The sequence below is a fragment of the Lipotes vexillifer genome, unplaced genomic scaffold (genome assembly GCF_000442215.2).
Source record: "Lipotes vexillifer unplaced genomic scaffold, Lipotes_vexillifer_v1.1 scaffold834, whole genome shotgun sequence".
NCBI classification, from domain to species: domain Eukaryota; kingdom Metazoa; phylum Chordata; class Mammalia; order Artiodactyla; family Lipotidae; genus Lipotes; species Lipotes vexillifer.
In genome coordinates, this window is record NW_006792311.1 from 239,606 (window position 1) to 251,987 (window position 12,382).

Genomic DNA, 12,382 nt, shown 5'->3' on the forward strand with positions numbered 1-12,382 from the left:
CTGCCCTGCAAATAAGTTCATCTGTACCATTTTTCTAGATTTCACATATATGCGTTAATATACAATATTTGTTTTTCTCTTTCTGGCTTACTTCACTCTAGACTCTAGGTCCATCCACATCTCTATAAATGACCCAATCTCGTTCCTTTTTATGGCTGAGAAATATTCCATTGTATATATGTGCCACATCTTCGTATCCATTCAGCTGTCATTGGACATTTAGGTTGTTTCCATGTCCTAGCTATTGTAAATAGTGCTGCAATGAACACTGGGGAACATGTGTCCCTTTGAATTATAGTTTTCTCAGGGTACATGCCCAGTAGTGGGATTGCTGGGTCATAAGGTAGTTTTATTTTTAGTTTTTTAAGGAACATCCATACTGTTCTCCACAGTGGCTGTATTCCCACCAACAGTGCAAGAGGGTTCCGCTTTCTCCACACCCTCTCCAGCATTTACTGTTTGATGATGGCCATTCTGACTGGTGTGAGGTGATACCTCACTGTAGTTTTGATTTGCATTTCTCTAATAATTAGAGATGTTGAGCTTCCTTTCATGTGCCCCTTGGCCATCTGTATGTCCTCCTTGGAGAGGTGATTATTTAGGTCTTCCACCCATTTTCTGATTGGGTTGTAATTGTTTTTTTGATATTGAGCTCCATGAGCTGTTTATCTATTTTGAAGATTAATCCTTTGTCTGTTCCTTCGTTTGCAAAGATTTTCTCCCATTCTGAGGGCTGTCTTTTTGTCTTTGCAAACTACTTTTGACATGTTCGATCAGTCACAGCACCTTCTCCATACACTGCACAAATCTTTTTTTTGCATTTCAGTTGCATTTTTACCTTTCTTGAAATAATAAAGCATAATATGCCAAAAATGTTGTTTTTTTCTTCCACCTTCAATATTAAAATGGCTACACAAAAATTCACCAATTTTTGATAAGTCTTTTTCTAAATGCACCCCAATATGACAGCTGTCGCATACAATCTAACAAAATTGTTTCGAATGAAGTTAAAGACAACTAAGTACTACTAGAGCCATCTTATGGAAATCAACAAACGAAACTTTTGGCCAACCCAATAATTAAATATAGGTTGCAGTGCAAAACGAGGCTAAAGTTGCTGGGACAGGACATCACTATTTTTGAATGTCAGATAAAGGAGATATCTGGGGTACTTGCTCACCTGTCCATAAACTGTAAGACGAAATCCTCAAATTCAGCTGTGGCAGAACAAAGTTCTCGCTCCACCTGTAACATGTCAATGTGGAGAAAATTTTAAAATAGTCTTTGATTTTTTTTCTCTGAACAAAACTCAATTATAGTCTACACAATGTCTCTAACACTGCATTATTACATTGAGCACTGTGAGAAACAGCACCATAATCCCGTATCAATTTAGAATAACTCATCTACTTTCCAGGAACCAAAATAAGAAGTAATTATCATATTCTGTAAGGGCCCAAAACAGAAGTCAGGCAGCCATTTTTTAAAAAAATCAATGACAGTTTTCAAACTGCTGGTGTATGTGAAAAGGATTATCTCTCACTACTTAAACATCTAAATGCCAAAAGTCAGGTAGTAAAATACTTGTAATAAAGAAAATTGTTCTAAAAAGAACCCAGACAGTAATGAAGAAAATTTCTCTTCATTAGATGCCAATCCCCTTAACAGATTTATTCCTAACATAAGATGGAAAAACAAAATGCCACCACCTTTGCTTAACAAAACATTAAAAAGTGACAAAACACTGAAATACACCTTTACATGTCACTTGTTTACTAAAATAGCCTATTTTTGACCACCCCCTTTGGTGGGTGCTCTGCAGATTATTTTATCAATGATGACCTCCATTTATATCGTTCTGGTAACAAAACAGTAATTTTAACTTATGAGCACCTCTGCAAAGTTGCTTTTAAACTATCAAATATTACTATGCCTATACAGTAAGAATCAGAACTCAGCTAACCAAGCCGTTTACAACCAGAAAGCATCCTTACTTCTGTGAGGTCATTTCTTTCTTGTAGTACAGATGAACAATCTACTAAAGGCACCAGGGTGGAAAATGTTGCTATAAATTGGAATGTGATCTATGGGAAGATACAAAAGATCTAATATTAATTACATAACTCTAGTTCCAAAGTACATGTATACCATAAGCTACAATAAAGTACCAAATAAATTATTCTGAGGGAAATCCCACAACAATTTTTCTGAAAGTTTATTTGGTTTAAGCACAAAGTTCTGCAATCTTTTGTCATTGAGAAGTTACTGTGCCTCCCACCAAAAATATAACATTAGCTAAGAGTAAATAGAAAATGCTAATGCAGAAGCTAGAGACCAGGGAAGAGGGCAAGTGAATGATATTGTAAGTCAGAAGGTGTGTGTATAAGGGGAATCTGGCATTTCACACCCAGTAATTTTTATTATGTTCCTTGTGACAAGTGCAGACAAACGGAAGCGCAAGTGATCATATGCTATCATTTTTAATGTATCTGCTTAAGGAAGATAGGAGATACATGAGCTTTAAAACACCGTATGATCATAAATGCACACGTTATGGGAAATTACTAAGGAAAACCTTACATAGATCAACTAACTGTCCACAGACCTAAACTTGGGCATCTACAGATATAACTCTGCTACCATTAACAAATTTTACACTTTACTATGTTCTAAAGAATATTTGAAGAAAAATAGGATATCCATTTACATAATTATAACTTCGATACAAAACAGAATCATAAATATGCTCACCATGCATTTACTAAAGTCATTTGGATCCACCCCAGGCAATGCTCTCATCAACAGAGGTAGCATGTGTGTTGGACCTTCAGGAAACCACTTGCCCCCTGATACCAAACTGCGGGCTACTCCAATTACACAACTTAATGTAGCTGTGAGCTGGTGAGGTTCTGTTAAAGTCTCTAGTGCAGGATATGTTCTACAGTTTGAAAACAGAATTTAAAAAATTTTCCATCACAGATAAACATACATACACATTAAACATACTAAATTCATAAACTGCTTTTTGGATTAAAGGTTTGTAGCTGGCACAGTATTTTGAGTGAATATTTGCTCTTAAAGTGAACAGAATCATACAAATAAAGGAAAGGTACATGTTTCCCCAACTCCCTGCCACCTTACCACCTTCCTCCATGCCAATTCCACACTGAAAAGTAACAGCTGGTAGATTTTTGCATTCTTTCAGCATCTTAATTCATTTCCACATTCCAATAGGACTGCATCTAATCTAACAGTCAGTGATTATTAGAATTCAGGAATAACAAGTTACAACTACTCCACTCTTTCCTTTTACAGGAAAAAATAATCTTACTAAAATGCTGAAGGGTCTATTTTATACTTTTAAAAAGACTGTATTTTAAAGTTGGAAATCAGCTATCAGAAACATAAGAGAATATGCCTGAGACTAGAGTGAATAAAACAGGGGGAATAAGACAAATGCAATCTTTGATCACTAAATAAGTATTTACGAGCCAAGAACACTCACTCTATGGCTCAGTGATTTCACTTTTGAGAATCTATCCTATAGGGGGGAAAAAAATCCAAAGTACAGTCAGTTTAAATTCCTCTTATACAGAAAAGATAACTAATAAGGAAATTTTATTATAAATAAGTAGGAAAAAAGAAGGATTTCTAACTAGGATTTAAAAAAAATCAAACCTATGCTTATTTTAAAAGATGAATGAAACAAACCAAAAACTCCAGCAGAGGCTGTCTTCAGGAGATGCAAAACTAAGTGCCTAAAATTTTTTTTCTATGTTTTTACTTTTAAGAGACTTTTGCTTGGGGACTTCCCTGGTGGTCCAGCAATTAAGACTCTGCGCTCCCAGTGCAGAGGGCCTGGCTTTGATCCCTGGTCAGGGAACTAGATCCTGCATGTCTCAACTAAGAGCCCACATGCCTCAACTAAAAAGAGCCTGCATGCCGCAACGAAGATACCGTGTGCTGCAACTAAAAAGACCCCACGTAGCCAAATAAATAAATAAATATACATTTTTTAAAAAAGACTTTTGCTTGGAAATTCCCTGGCAGTCCAGTGGTTAGGACTCGGCACTTTCACTGCCATGACCCAGGTTCAATCCCCGATCGGGGAACTAAGATCCTACAAGCCGTGCACTGCAGCCAAAAAAAAAAAAAAAAAAAAAAAAAGGAAAAAAAAAAAAAAAAAAAAAAAAAACCCCAAAAAAAAAAAAAAAAAAAAAAAAGGAAGAAAAAGAAAACGAAAAAAAAAAACCCGTCAAAAAAAAGGTAGCAATGCCACTTCTAAACAGAACAAAATTACAACTAAGTCTCAAAAAATGTCATTGTATTGACAATTTTGTTAATTAAATATTTATCTTGGCCAAGCATACATACAGAATATGCTGGTATTAAATTTGTCTAAAATTTGAGAACTAAAGAAAAATGTGATGGATAATTGTATTTGTATTTATAAGCTTTGTTCCTGCTACTAAATACTTATCTCACCAGTCACAATTTATCAGCTGGAAAACATTAAAATAAGGCAAAACAAAGGGAAAGTAAAGAAACACCAACACCTCAGAGTTCAAAATTTTAACTATGCAAACAAATGAAGTCCCCCCTTAGAGGCAAGTCTCTCCTCTCCAAAGAGCATCAAGGGACTTGCCACTGACTGATAGCTTCGGCTACCATATGGAGGTCAAGTAGCAAAGAACACTGAAGGCTGAAGACAGAGTAGAAACTGCCTAACTTCCCCATTCCATTTCCTGATTAAGTTGTACACGCTGGAAGTTTCAAGGCCCCAAGATGTATACATAAAAAAACAGGGGAGGCTGGGAAAGTGAAATACAACTTAAATAGTTATGGCAAAGAGACAGGGCAAGATAGTACAAGCAACTCAAATTACAAATAATGGAGCCCCATTTTGGTGAAGATCTTTAACAGGATACCCTTTGCCAAGTAAATGTCACCAATTTTCTTATCTCAACAGTTAGTCAGAAAATAAGCTGTCATCTTCATTCTGCCAGTAAGGACCTTGGACAAATCTGAGTTTTAAGAAACTCAAACTGTTAGATCCTTCTGGGCTCCAAAATCTAACATTCTTCTTCTACTTTTGACAAAGCCATTTAGAGAGGAATCATAAAGCTGAAGTTCAGGGAGCAAAGGAATGAATAACAGAAAGCTTAAGCAATCTGCTCCTGAACATTCAAGACAACTGAGAGTGGCTCTCTCCTATGAAGCACACCAGGTCTACATTGTGACAGTGATGAGGCAAATGGAGAACTACTTTTGTTACTATTTCAACATACAAAACAACGCAGTAAAATCAACACTGTGGAAATACACACAAGGTTATACAATATATGAAAATACAGGCAACCAAATTTTCTTGTATGTCATTGAGCCTGAGAAATAGAAATGCAAAATCACATTCACTGCCATGTTCTCAATATTTAGTGACACTCACATTTTGTGAAAAACAGCCAGAGCTTTATTTATGAGCAAAAACTTGAGTAGCTAAAATGTGCAAATAATTCAAAATATTTTATTTTATCCATTTCATATCAATTTTCTTTTCTCTCCAATAAACCTTTATCAAATTACCAATCATTAGGCTAAAATGTCTTGTTTCCTCTAGGAACAGGAATAAGCACAAAGATAGCAAAACAGAAGCCACAGAAAAGAAAAGAAAGCCAAGCACAAGAGTATAGAGAATAACAGTAGCCACAGCTGAGGCTTCAACGAAACAAGTAAAGCTATACTTACCTTTCAAGTACAGGGGGTATTACTAACTCCGGTCTCATGAGTGCAAGATTCTGCAGAGCCTGGGCTGCTTCTAAACTACCAGTTTTGCTAAACATAGCCAAGAGGACAGGTTGAATAATGCATTGTACAAAGTCTGTAACATCTTGATCAGTAAGCTTATGGCTATCAGGCACAGGAGTTAACCAAGAAGGCTTCTTGTATCTTTCACGATGTAATCTTCTAACAACACTGTTTGGCAACCGCTGAAGTAGTTTCATTAACTTGTTCTGGGGACACAGAAGCAGAAGGTCCTAGGTAGGTTCTAGTTCCCCTATAGATATTCATAGTTCCTCTCTACCCTCCCAAGTAAAGATTTTTAAAATAACAGCTTGTATAATCTTTCTTTTACTGACTATAACCTTTTTATTTTTTTATTTTTTAAATTTTATTGAAGTATAGTTGATTTACAACTATACTGTGTTGATTTACAACACAGTGTGGTGTGTTAATTTCTGCTGTACAGCAAAGTGACTCAGTTATACATATATATATTCTTTTTCACATTCTTTTCCATTGTGGTTTTCACAGGACATTGAATACAGTTCCCTGTGCTATACAGTAGGACCTTGCTGTTTAACAGCTTGTATAATCTTATTACAAAGACCTGTATAGCCTAACTAGATAGAATAAAATACTCTTATCAATTAATCATTGATAATAAAGATGTGTTTCAAATTTCAGTTTTAATTTCTAGCACCACATGAATCTTCCATTACGTGAAAAGCCATTTTAACCAGGCAACTTAAAAACAAACAAATAAACAAACAAAAAAACTAACATGATAAAACTGAAGAGATGATTCCATGGGTTTGTGACATTTTGTTACCAGTTACCACACTAGTATTATCTTTATTTCTATATGTTCTGTGAATACAGTAACTTAATGTAAACTTCATCATTGACATATAGCCAAATCTTAGACAAAGGACAGAAAATGTATCATAGGTTAAACAATAGGCAATAGTTACATGTGATCATATCTTAAAAAATTCCAAACCCTAAGAGTAAAAAACTGAACATTACTCACCAGCCAGCGGCCATTATTTGAAGGATGGTAAAAAGATGTGATGCTGTTAAACAAACCAGCCAAATGTTTTTGCACTAGCTTACTTGGTCCACCCTGTTCAGATAAAAGAGCAAAAATATCAGTACCCACGTTATCTGTAAAACTGAAGGGGTTAACAGGCCCAGGCCTATATACAGATCTCTTAACATGGCTCATATTCATCCTGCTGGCAAAAATCAATTTTACCTCTAAATAAAAGTCAAAAACAATTCCCGGATGAACTTCATACAAATCAACCCAAGACAGTCTACTAAAAATAAGGGCAAATAAATAAATAAATAAATAAAATTAAAATAAAAAATAAGGGCAACTTACTGAAACCAAATCAGAAAATGGAAAATATCTTTTACTCTTTGCAGTTAAATAATTTTTCTCACTAAAATTACCATCTTAAAATAACCAAGTGTGGCAACAGTAAGCATAAAAAGCATTCCTTAAAAGATTCAAGAAGTTCTCACAGCAGGAAATAAGGAGGTGAGAGTTACATAAGTGCATTCAAATATTTTATTACTACTTCTAAATGTTTCAAGTGATTACACCTGTTATATGTGACCATCTTGTGATTCAAAGAAGAAAAAAAAAATTTCCCTTAATCTGTTACCAAAACAGCCAACCAAACAACCATAGAACCTGGGCTGCAGGACGGGGGTGGGGGAGGGGGGCGGCGGCGGTGGGGGGCCAGGGGAGGGGGGCGGCGGCAATTAGGAAAAGGCTGGCAATCATTTTATCAATTTGAACCACCCTGGAATAAAGGACTACAACTTGGCCTTGAAACCTCCTATCTGTCTCAAGATGATCTTCTTTCCAGAAACAGCACAGATTTATAATGCATGCAAATGTCAAATCACTGTGTCGTATACCCGAAACTAACATAGTATTATATGTCAATTATATTTCAAGTAAAAAAAGAATCAGCACAGACCTAAGGCAGAATATCGAGTTACATAAGGAACATGTCTTTCTGCTGAAATAAAATCCACATTCACGTTTCCCAATTTAGTACAGGGCAACTACTGAGACCATAATTCCATAGCAAAATACCAACAAAATTTTCAAAATTCTAACATAATAATTAGCACTGTTGATTTTTAAGTTATATTAAATATTCATATTTAACACAAAATGAAACTGCCAATGAGAACAACTGTGTGAGAAACAGCAACATTAAAATAAGGCTGATACCAATCACGATCTAATTCTGTGGCTCCTAAAAAACAAGTTCCAACTCATTGCTTATGTAAAATACTAAATATCTGTATGTTTTTGCTGTTGTTGAATATCAGAAAGAAAATGGGATTTTCCCTCTGTTTAATAAAATAACACACACACAAAAAAAGAGGAGCTTGAAATTTTCTTTTCTTTTAATCTTACAATGAAATTTAAGAGCTAAACTTCTCACAACCATTCTGTCTTTTTGACAGAAACAGCCAACCGAGCAGTATAACCTGGGAGAAAATAGCAAACACAGAACAATATCAAATATCAAATGCAGAATAATTCAAAAAGGAGATAACTGTAGAGGCAATATGAATGACAATTCAGAAAATTACAGTATATATTTGCAAGATGACAGTCAGTAAAATAATCCTCATACTTCTCCCTTCACTAAGATTACTTGGTCAATAAGCTTTGTGTTCAATATGATGTTTTATGTGAACACTGACAATAAATGCATTAATATTGAGCATATGCAGAACCCTGAGTTCAAATCTACCTTTATCATTATCAATTTGACCTGGGAAAGTTTTTACCCATGATTCTGGTTCTTGGTCTGTAAAACTATTACAGACATTCTGAATCTCTTAAAACTCTAACTGCTTCCCCCCCCCAAATTAAACTATAATTGACCTATAGCACTGTTAGTTCCAGTGTATTACATAGTGGTTCCATATTTCTATATATTACAAAATGATCACAATAATCAAAACTCTGAACTTCTGACCCTTATTTTTAAGGTCCATTACTTAAGGAGATTTATAAATGGTACATTATGACTACATTCTGAGTCTGAGAAACATAAGCTTACTCCATCAGAAATATCCAAGAATCAAGTGACCAACTAAGCCACTAATCTAGAATTATGTGATTATGTAGAATTTTTGTATGGTTAACACAAAATTTACATAAACTATATAAACCAAAGATAATGTATTACAAACCATCATGGCAGTGATCCATATTACAGCATGTCCTATATCATAAGCATTTGTTAAAAATCTTGGGACTAACACTTGACTGCTTCCCACTGGGAGGTTCAGGCTTCTCAGAATTCTTGTAAATATCTTTTAAAAGAAAAAAAAAGAATTAAGAATAAATATTTACAGATATCAAATAACTCATTAAATAACCTAAGTGTTACATATTAGTGTTAATATATTGAATATATATTCTCATTTGATTGGTTTTTAAGCAAAATGACATACTGTTTAGTAATTTGCTTTATTCCTTAGGAATTTCATATAAATATCTGTACACTTTCTTTAATGACACTCTGAGGTCACAGGCATGTGACTATGAAGCACCCATATCCATGTACTCCAAAATTGGCAAATTAGACTTAGTTAAACATAAAAAGGCAAAATGTAGATAAATGTAGTTCAATGTGAAATCTTTTGACTACTTTCTGCCTCCCTAAATGCACGTAAAATTATTTTTCCTATGCTCTCATTCCAAGCCAAGGATGCACAAAACACAAATATCTTCTGGCCGATTGCTCTCCCTCTCAAAATTTTACTATTGACTTTATCCCCTAAGAATCTGCATTTTAATCTGTCATTTAATAACTGTATTTTAATACAATTAGATTTATTTTTTTAAATCTGTCGTTAAATATGTCAGATATGGCGGGGCTAAAGACTGGGGAAATTTATTTTTCCTTCTTAGCTTCTATTGGCCAGCAACAGAGAAAGACAGCACAAGCAAAGGCAATCAGAGCATATGCCTTCTGCTGCTCCCCAGCTCTGCTCTACTGTCAGTGTGCACATCAGAACCACCTGGATGCCCCGTAACAGCCTTCTTGAAGCTCGATGATTCTACAGCAGGTGAAACAACACTGAATATGCAATAATGCACCTAGAGACATTTTCTAGCTTTACTTACTCTAGGAAAGTATACAACGTGATTTTAAAAGTGGGGAACACTCTAAGAACAATCAAATACAATACACAAAATTCGTTGGAAGGGATGAATGTATGACACCCTGAATAATAGTTTTAGTACTTTCTAAATTATTTACTCTGAAACTTACAGTTCATGTCCTGCATAGGTAAGACAAAATAATCAAACATTTATGATAGCTTGATATGATCCAATTACTTTTTGAAAATAAACGATCTATCCTTTAAATTACTTATGTTTTTACTAACAGTCAAAAAATATTTTATGTGGTGCTAGAAATAAGAATACAGAACACACTTCTTAAAGACATAAAGATGATGTCAGTACTATTGTATATGTTCAAATGTTCTTAATTACCTTTGGTACATAAGGATCCCAATCTATGTACCCTATATTATCTGTAGCCAATCGAGCAAAGAGATTTACTAGTTGCTGAAAGTAAACAAAAAAAAAAGACAGTTAATACATTTGTTGTTTCTAAGGGTCACAGTCATACCCCTTATCCATTTATTCTTTTCAGAACAATCACTATGGGCACAACTGAATTTAATATTCGATTTATGACTCAGTTTTTTCAAATCTCCAAATTTAAGTTCTGATTCTCGTCACCCATTTAAAAATCAATTGCAGTTGAAATGCTTATTAAAAAAGGGAAATGACAAAGCATCATCCACAATGCAAAGAGAAAAATAAGTTTTAATCAAACACACATGTAGAAAACATCCACCACGTGTCCAGCACCATGCGAGTAAGGGTACAAAAGGAAATAAACAACAGGGTTTTACTCTTCATGCATTTCACAGTACCTGTATATACTTTCAGATATTGATAAAATCAAAATAAAGAATATTTTGAAAATAAAGAATATAACCAAAATGAATATTCTAGTTCTCTTAGAATACAGCAAATAAAATTCTAAAAAACTGACTACAACACTGCTAATAGCCAATTCTAAGGAACTGAAGTTACTTATCAAATGATCCGATACAGTTACTTCTAAACTAAAAAGTATATAAGGAAAAAATGGGATACTCACCCCCTCCCACTGTGGGAGATTTTGCACTGAAACCCAAAGGCCAATTAATTCATCAAACCAAAGTCTGAAGAAGAAAAATGTTGTTAGGAATAGCAAGTGATTTATAGCAAGTGGTTCAAAGCCAGGTATCCTTTGTATTTTTTTAATCTATTATTCTTACTGATAACTACACAACCTAGAAAAAATAATGCTAAAAGTTACAAACTTAATGGAAAAAGAACTACTTTTGTCTGAATATTCCCCTTTCAATTTATTTATGCTAAAAAGAATAATCTCATCAAATTTCTACTTCATTGTTAAATAATTTTCTACCCCTATCTAACACTGTCTACAAGTTTCTCCTTCCTCTCCCTACCTTTTTGCTTTAATGCTTTCCCATTACTACCTGTTCCTGCAACTCTCCCTTACTCTCTTTTAACATGCCAGCTAGTAATTGCACCATTAACTAGCACTATGGTAAATGCTCCATAAAAGAAATGAGCCACAAAGTGTTAGGAGTAATTAAATTATAGTGGTGGAAACTCTCAAATTAAAGAAACATCGGATTGGCCAAAAAGTAACATCTTACAGAAAAACCCAAATGAACTTTTTGGCCAACCCAACAGAAGAGAATATAGGGGCAAGAAAACATCTGAATATTATTAACCAATCTTTACAAATGTCAAAGAAATTACAAGTTTTTAATTAAAATTTCACAAACATACAGCTAGATACAAAATTTCTGATTTGACTGAAATAAAAGATTTGACATCTCACTACAGAAAACATGCTGGGGGAGTGGGAGGGCTAAGCATAAACCCATAATATACTGATAATTACTATGATCCTTCCAGTCTTTTCTTCATACCTTTTACTTTTTTCATAAAAGTACAACCTAAATATTTTCATTTTTGGGTTTATGATATACCTGTAGTCATCCAAGAAAAAAACAGTTCTTAAAAACAGTGAAAAGACTAGAACAAGTTAAAAAAAAAAAAAAAGACCAAAGAAAAACTATGCTACACATGATGAGGGTTAAAACCAAGGTTTAGAAAAACACTTTTCCCTTCCCTAAACTCTATGCAATTTAACATTTCCACCACTGCCTATTTATTGAAATTTTCAACCCCTTTTTGTACTTATTATTCTTTCTCTCCCAATATCTTAAATTAAAGCCCACATCTTACTTGGCTTGACATACAAGCGTTATTCTCTCTTTATTTGCAATCCTATATTTAACTGTTTTAGCCTTCACACACACACTTCAAGTATAAAAAACGTAATGGTTGAGTTGGTAAATTTTTTACTTATTATTGCTTTAATAGTTTGTACATGTATATACATACATATATATATATATATATATACGTATATATATATATATATGTATGTATTCCCTA

General features: G+C 34.1%; 1 protein-coding gene across 1 annotated transcript in view; it reads right to left on the reverse strand.

Annotated features, from left to right (window-relative positions):
* The window catches only part of PSME4 (proteasome activator subunit 4), a 97,484-nt gene that overhangs the window by 47,039 nt on the left and 38,063 nt on the right, over positions 1 to 12,382 (reverse strand). The window contains exons 6-13 of the mRNA XM_007465487.1: positions 11,004 to 11,067; positions 10,325 to 10,399; positions 9,010 to 9,132; positions 6,812 to 6,904; positions 5,746 to 6,011; positions 2,752 to 2,938; positions 1,995 to 2,084; positions 1,181 to 1,245 (exon numbers count right to left, since the gene is read on the reverse strand). Of these exons, the coding sequence (XP_007465549.1) occupies positions 1,181 to 1,245; positions 1,995 to 2,084; positions 2,752 to 2,938; positions 5,746 to 6,011; positions 6,812 to 6,904; positions 9,010 to 9,132; positions 10,325 to 10,399; positions 11,004 to 11,067 (963 nt within the window). The remainder of the gene's footprint in view (positions 1 to 1,180; positions 1,246 to 1,994; positions 2,085 to 2,751; positions 2,939 to 5,745; positions 6,012 to 6,811; positions 6,905 to 9,009; positions 9,133 to 10,324; positions 10,400 to 11,003; positions 11,068 to 12,382) is intronic.